The sequence below is a fragment of the Octopus bimaculoides genome, chromosome 5 (genome assembly GCF_046866305.1).
Source record: "Octopus bimaculoides isolate indiv1 chromosome 5, ASM4686630v1, whole genome shotgun sequence".
NCBI lineage: Eukaryota > Metazoa > Mollusca > Cephalopoda > Octopoda > Octopodidae > Octopus > Octopus bimaculoides.
In genome coordinates this window covers 48176446-48184584 of record NC_142932.1, presented here as the reverse complement: position 1 = coordinate 48184584, position 8139 = coordinate 48176446, and the positions used below count along the sequence as shown (strand labels likewise).

The window sequence follows — 8139 nt, the reverse complement described above, 5'->3', positions numbered from 1 at the left end:
CAACAAATAAAACTAATCTGGTATGGTGGCTTTACCTGCAAAATGTAGCAGCCAAATCTTAGTCAGATGGTACTCTACCATCATAAAAAGGATGGTCACTGTTGGTTAATGTTGTCCAAAATCCATTATCTCTGAATAAAAGACTAGATGATTATGACTTGAATGTTATTAATCATAAGCAGACCTGGAGGTTACGCAAAAGCATATTTCATATACAAGGGGATGCTGAAAAGTTCCACACTTTGGGTAAAAGAAAATACAGGAGGATCAGTTAATTACATTTTTATTCAACATATTCCCCTCTTGGATTCACACACTTATTGCAATGGCCCTTCAGTTTTACTAAGCCCTGTAAAAGGATTTGGAAGGTTGAGCCTCTAACCAGGTCTTTCATGATACCCTTAAAGCCAGGAACTTTTCAGCACTCCCTCATAAGGATTCATATGAATTAAACATTTACTTTAAAGGCCAAAAGTGATTGCTTGGTCCTTACAAATTAATTTTGTTTAAAGTTTGTTGTTATTTTAAGTCTCAATATTTAAGAATAAGAAAACAAATATAAAAACTGTTTTTCAAAATATATAAACTATATTTATTGAATCAAAAATCAAAATGTATAAAAAGGTATTTAAAAAATATTGTTGATTACATATATCTTTTATATATACAGTGAGAGAAACAAATGAATGAATAAAAATTCAAATATATTTAAAACAGATTTCCACGTCTGCTAATGTTAGGCAGACAGAGATAAGGAGATAGACAGAAAGACGGAGACAGACATACACAAGACAGCGAAAATATTTTGTAATGAAAATATAAAAATGTTCAGAAGGTAAATGAGATTACTGAGAAGATTTTCTCATAATTAAATTAAATCAAATCAAATCAAATGGAATGTTTTACGGTGTTAAATTCAGTTTGTGGATCAACTTAATATTAAAGAGAGAATATATACTTTAAAAAAAACTGTGGATTTATATGTAGATATTTTTTAAAATTCTAAAACCCTGCCTCCTAAAACTAATATTTTTGTTTGAACATAATTATACAATATTAATATAATTAATTGATTGAGATAGAGAAGATCTCTCACTTGCAAAGCTATTTTCATGCTCTGGTGTCAATGAAAAAAAAAAAAAACAACCTTAGACACTCCAAGGCTTAATGGTCTGGGAGGGAATCAATGTCCTGGCCAATGAATCTGGCACAAGTAAATATGAAGTCCCTAATATTCAATGTTGTAATGATAAATCAAAAATTAAAAAAATATATTTTTAAGAGTAAGACAATAACTGTCAGAAATAATTATTTCATACAAAGGCACAATGTTTAAAGTGAAAGGTATAATATTGGTTTTAAATTTTGGCACAAGGCCAGCAATTTTGGAGAAAAGGTCAAGTTGATTAGGTCAGCCTCAGTACTCAACTAAGTATTTATTTTATCAACCCCAAAAGGACAAAGGGCAAAGTCAGCCTTGGTGGAGTTTGAACTCAGAACAAAAAGATGGACAAAATACTGCTAAGTCAACTCTGACATTGGGACTTAGAAATTATAACATACCAATTAAGCACTGGAGTTGATTTGATACTTCTATAAATCATCCTTGATGTGAATGAAATTATAATAGATGGCAAGAAGACAGGATCAAACTTATGTCTAATTCATCCAGCACACTTTTATCTTGGCACATCTTTTACCAATGCACATCAATCTAACTTTTTTCTGTGATACAATAAAGCAAAACTGTGGAAGTTTTCAATTTTTTTTTTTTTTAATATATATATATACATTTCTCTCCCCAGATGTTTAAGTAATATTGGTTTCAAATTTTGGCACAATGCCAGCAATTTCAAGGGAGAAGTGAAGTCGATTACATCAACTCCAGTACTCGACAGACACTTATTTTATCAACCCCAAAGGGATGAAAGGCAAGACCGACCTCAGTGAAATTTGAATTTAGAATGTAAGGATGGACAAAATGCTTAGTGGCATTTTGTCTGGCATGCTCTGGATGTTTAAGTAATATTTAAAATAATCTTTGTTCCTGCTTTCATTCTTTGATCATTGTATTGTTGCTGTCCTAGTGTATTAAAGTAAAAAAATTCTTACTAGGCCAATAATGCATTTTGTCGTTCAAGGTTTAAGAAAAAAAAATTCAAAAGAAGAGGAAAAAAAATACCAATTATATGACAGGGGTCAATACAAATTCAATGGCACAGTTCTATATTTGAGAGATGAGGAATTATGTACATTATTTACCTTTGACGGATATTTGTCCTCATCTTGTTTGTTTGTTGTTAACGCAATGTTTCGGCTGATGTACTCTCCAGCCTTCATCAGGTTCGAAATTCCTCCGGGACACCTGATGAAGGCTGGAGAGTACATCAACCGAAACATTGTGTTAACAACAAATAAGATGAGGACAAATATCCGTCAAATGTAAATAATGTAAATTTAATGACAGTTTAATTTTCATTGAGAGAACAGCATTTCAGTTCATGAATACTTATCACAAGGAAAGAAGTTTCAATTTGGAATGTAAAGTAAGGTTTTTAAAAGACGAGAGGGAATCTTTTTAGATGGGCAGGATACTGAAATACAATGTTTTTCAAAAAAGTATGACACCATAGGCAAGTAATAGAGTTGTGTGTACATATGTATGAATATATATATACAATAATTGCTTCATCTTGACAGATGATAGCCATACCATGTATATGTGTATATGTATATATGTGTATACATATATATATATATATATATATATATATATATATATAAAACTTAGCACAAGGCATGAGGGTGTGGAAACAGCATCGACCTATTTAGAAATAGTAGCTAAATTCCTAATTCAACCGCCAGAAAGCACCAAATAACAGGAAAACAACAGTAGGCGAGGAAACGGATATGGGCCAGAATCGGAAACCATGGTATATGAGTATCTGAATGGCATATTCTTTAAAGGTATGCTTTTTTTAATGTCTTAATTCTTTATCCGTTTCCTTGCCTACTGTTATTTGGTGCTTTCCAGCGGTTGTATTAGGAATTTAGCTCCTATTTCCAAACAGGTCGATGCTGTTTCCGCATCCGCATGCCTTGTGCTAACTTTAAAGTTTATAGCTATATATAATGCTATTAGATTGTTGAACCGCCTATGTTGTTAATAATATCTTTGAAGCAGGCCATGAATTTCCAGGTTTTGTCTTATATTCTTAGTGACGGCGATTTTTACTTATCCCTATTTTATTTGCATTTTGATTTTATCGTGGTGTGAAACTATTTGCAGAGAGAGAGAGTTTAAAATTAGATCAACTTTCTGAGTGGAGATTAATGCGCTCGTTTAATTTGAAATGTAAGGTGTATTATTTTCGTCATGTTAGTCAGGTAAGGAATCTTAGCGCTCATGAACCTTACTTTTTTTTAGTCCCCCACCCTAAGACTGATGGCAGGAGGGAAAGAGTTAGCCTCAAACTAGAAGTTTGGTCCTAATACTGAGCCTAGTTTTCTATTCTCTTTATTAGCTGAACATTTTAGAATAAAAGCAAGAAATTTTCATGTGATCGATTTTTCTATGTTTAATAAAAAAGAAGGTAACATTAAGTTTTTCTTCTAATAGTTAATTCAAGACCGATAAAATGTCATGGGCGCTGCCCTTCATCGTATCACTAAATCAGTGAAGTAGTAGTCTACAAAGAAAACTGAAAAATTTATCTGACTAATCTATTTCCTGTAAGCATAGTCATATCATGAAAACATTTCCAATCAATAAAACAGATGTTACCTTAACTTTGTCAAAAAATAAAAAAGGTCATTTTGATAAACATTCTGAACATCTGTCGATCTAATTCACCAGCAAAGATGTGCATAAACTTAAATGCGTATTTGTAATGGTATTCTTGATTTCAGAATTAGAAATTTAAGGTCTCAGAATTATTCCACTTCTACTTTTCGCTTTGCCTTCCTACAAATGTGAGGTCCTGAATATTCTTAAGAAATCACAACTCCCATTTTCCCTCTCGTACGTTAACAAAAAAATAATAATTAATTTTGCCACTGTCCGCCTTAACATTCAAAATAATGGATATTTTCTTTAAAAAGAATACTGGCTCAAAAATAAATCTAGTAATTCATCATGCGTGCGTGTGTGTGTGTGTGTGTGTGAAAATGAGATATAAAAAGAAAATAGTATTGTTAAATTTTGTTGTTTATGAGGAATGTGTATGTGTGTGTATAATTATACAGAAATATTAAGAAATATTCAAATTTCATTTTTCCATCACACTAAGTTTTAAACAAAATTTCATCAAGAAGGGAGAGGAGTGAGAGCATCAAACTATAGTTATGTCGTATTGTTTATATGGTAGAGATATTTAAAAGGGGGGGTATACCCAGATTACATATACTCCATCTCCACCGTTTATATTTTCAAAACCTGTTAGAACAAATGGAATGCGTGCACACACACACACATCTTCGTTTACTATAAAAAGCATTAAATATATTATTATTTTAGTGTCTTTTGTGACAAAGGATACTAAATAATAATAATAATAAGGAGAATAAAGCTGAAGTGAAACAAAAGAGCATGGTGTGTGTGTGTATATATATATATATATATATATATAGAGAGAGAGAGAGAGAGAGAGAGAGTCTTTAGTTGATAGCAACAGGTAAAAGAAACGAGTAAAGCAAAATTATTTCTTGGAATTTGAAAAAATAAAAGATAAAGAAACAGTAGTATAATAATAATAATAATAATAATAATAATTACTACGTAAAGGGATTATACCTTTGTTGATCACATTACAAAAATATTGTAAACATCGTTTATATCTTCGTTTCTGCATCTTTGACCAAGAGATCTTAAAAATCAGTGAGGAACTTGGGGATGGGGAGAACATTCCTGCTATCAATAGTTTTGTGGGTTTTTTTTACTTTTCAAGTTAGAAACAATAAAGTTGGCAAAATAGCAAGGAAAGTGGTGTGCGGTTTAACGAGAGAAATTTTAATTAGGACTGTCATTGCTCCTTGAAAATTTATGTAGAAGAAACAGGGAGCGCTCTTTCAGAATATTTGAGCGATTTATTCATACTTTATTATTGTTCAGACAGTCGTCCTACACTTCTTTTTCACGGAAAAAAACAAACCCCCAAGAATGTTTGATTTGGCAGAGAAGTAATTGTACGCAATATACAAAAAGTTATGAACCATAACTTTTCTAGGTCTGTATATGTAAGAGAAGATACAGGTAGTTCAGCGAGGTTCAGTTGTGTTGTGAAAAAGTACTAATGTATTGTAATACATATTATTGTAATTACAATTAATAGTGTTTTTTTTTGGTGATTTTTTTTTGTATATATATATATGTATAGTGAAAACTTAGAAATAATCTTTTTTAAATCCTCCAGAGAAGCGTAATTCCTGTTCGACTTGGTTGATCATCTGAGTGTGTCTTGAAGAAATAACTACGGTCATTGTGATGTTTGCTATAGTCCTGACTACCCAGTACAACCAAATGAATACAACGTAGGCCAGTCGGAAGGTGTACATGCGATAGTAAGAGAACTCAAAAATGGAAATGCCAAATTCGATGAAAGTATAACAACCAAAGATGACAACGAACGCTTTTGTCCAGTTGAGGGTGATGAGAAAATGTCGACGTGAGGTGAGGAAGATCATAAACAAACTGAGAAACATTACGGCAATGTGACATATCACCATTATGACATCACAAGACAGGAAACTTTCCCAGGAATGTGACCTCCAATTGGTATGAAAACCTTTGCTAATTTCGAAGTCGGTGCCAATAGCTCCGAGATCTAGAAGACGCAAAATTAGAGCGAAAAATATTGTTATCAAAGCATAGACGTAACCAGCGAATGTGGCCGTCTCTAAACTCCAACAGAAGAAACGATTAATGAAAAGCGCCATTTTGAATAGTTGTTACTTCGTTGTGATTGCTTTGAACGATTATTTAGGACACGTGAGATAAAAAGTTGTACACAGGTAATTACTTTCTGAGATATGAAACAATAATTATTTTATAGCGTCCTTCTTTCTTTTCCTCTAATAAAATTTGTAACACGGTGATAGGAGATATATTTGCTCACCTTTTTAAATGTGTATGCCTGTCTTAATAAACAGGTACGTTATTGACTGACACACCTGTAATTAAGAAAGTTGGTCAAACTTTCGACGACTAAAGAGCGTGAAACACAAGGGAGATCAGTGGCCTAAACTGTAAACTACTTATCTCCTCTAGGCCAGGGGTTTTCAAACTGGTCCGCGGACCACAGGAGGTCCGTGGACAGCAAATACTTTTTATGGACAATTTGATTTTATATATGTTTTTTTAATTGAAATCTTTTAATTGACAAACCTATTTGTTAAATACTGTTAAATAAATAGATGTAAAAATATGTTATTTTAAGCAAATATTTATGTATAAATTTCATAAGCGTTTATAAGGGGTCCCTAAGATAAAGCCTGAAATATAAAGGGGTCCGCAAGTCAAAAAGTTTGAAAACCCCTGCTCTAGGCATAAGGCCTGAAATTTTGGGGGAGGGGGTCAGTCGATTACATCGACTCAGGTACGCAACCGGTACTTAATTTAATCGACCCCGAAAGAATGAAAGGCAAAGTCGACCTCGGCGGAATTTGAACTTAGAACGTAAAGACAGACGAAATACTGTTAATCATTTCGCCCGGCGTGCTAACGTTTCTATCAGCTCAAATTTTACATTTAATAGTTAGTATAGCTCTCACCTACGAAAGCACGCGCATAATACATTGTGTGTGTCTCCCCCCCCCCTCTCTCTCTCTCTCTATATATATATATATATATAGACAACAAAAGAATGAATGAATCCGCATATGCACACATATACACACAACATACCTGTACACACACACACATGTATGCATATATATCTATATACATACTCACACGCGTGTACATATATAAACACACATATATGCGTATATATGTCTACGTATACACCCATGCACGCATCACTACGCTCATATATACATCTCCAAACGCACACACACATACTCGGATATACAAAACGTAGTCTATACGCACATGCATACGCGGATAGACGTAAATACAAATAAATACACATACGCAGAAAAAACATAAACCGTAAAACATTCACCATCGCCGCAAAACTTGAATATGCAAATGATTTATATATTTCTTTATTGCTAAACATAGAGCGGACAAACAAGGACAGACAAAGGGATTAAATCGATTACATCGACTCCAGTGCGTAGCTGGTAGTTTATTTATCGACCCCGAAAGGATGAAATTCAAAGTCGACCTCGGCGAGAATTTGAACTCAGAACGTAACGGCAGGCGAAATACCGCTAAGCATTTCACCCAGCGCGCTAACGTTTCTGCCAGCTCGCCGCCTTCACTCTCTCTCTCTCTCTCTCTCTCTCTCTCTCTCTCTTTCTATATATATATATATATATATATATATATATATATATATATACACATATATATATATATATATATATATATATATACATATATATATATATATATATATACATATACATATATATATATATATACATATACATATATATATATATATATATATATATATATATATATACATATATATATATATATATATATATATATATATATATATACATATATATATATATATATATATATATATATATATATATATATATATATATATATATACATATATATATATATATATATATATATATATATACATATATATATATATATATATATATATATATATATATATATATATATATATATATATACATATATATATATATATATATATATACATATATATATATATATACATATATATATATATATATATATATATATATATACATATATATATATATATATATATATATATATATATATATATATATATATATATATATACATATATATATATATATATATATATACATATATATATATATATATATATACATATATATATATATATATATATATATACATATATATATATATATATATATATACATACATATATATATATATATATATATATACATATATATATATATATATATATATATATATATATATATATACATATATAC

General features: G+C 30.9%; 1 protein-coding gene across 1 annotated transcript; it reads right to left on the bottom strand.

Moving 5' to 3' along the window:
• Positions 1–566: 566 nt before the first annotated feature.
• On the bottom strand, positions 567–6231 carry LOC106876483 (uncharacterized). The gene has a single exon (XM_089352208.1). It carries the CDS (start codon positions 5932–5934, stop codon positions 5383–5385), a length of 552 nt encoding a protein of 183 aa, XP_089208334.1. The 5' UTR covers positions 5935–6231; the 3' UTR covers positions 567–5382.
• Between the last annotated feature and the right edge of the window lie 1908 nt (positions 6232–8139).

Bases quoted from the DNA above. Each gene is read 5' to 3' on its own strand.
- LOC106876483 (XM_089352208.1), bottom strand. From the start codon at position 5,934: ATGGCGCTTTTCATTAATCGTTTCTTCTGTTGGAGTTTAGAGACGGCC.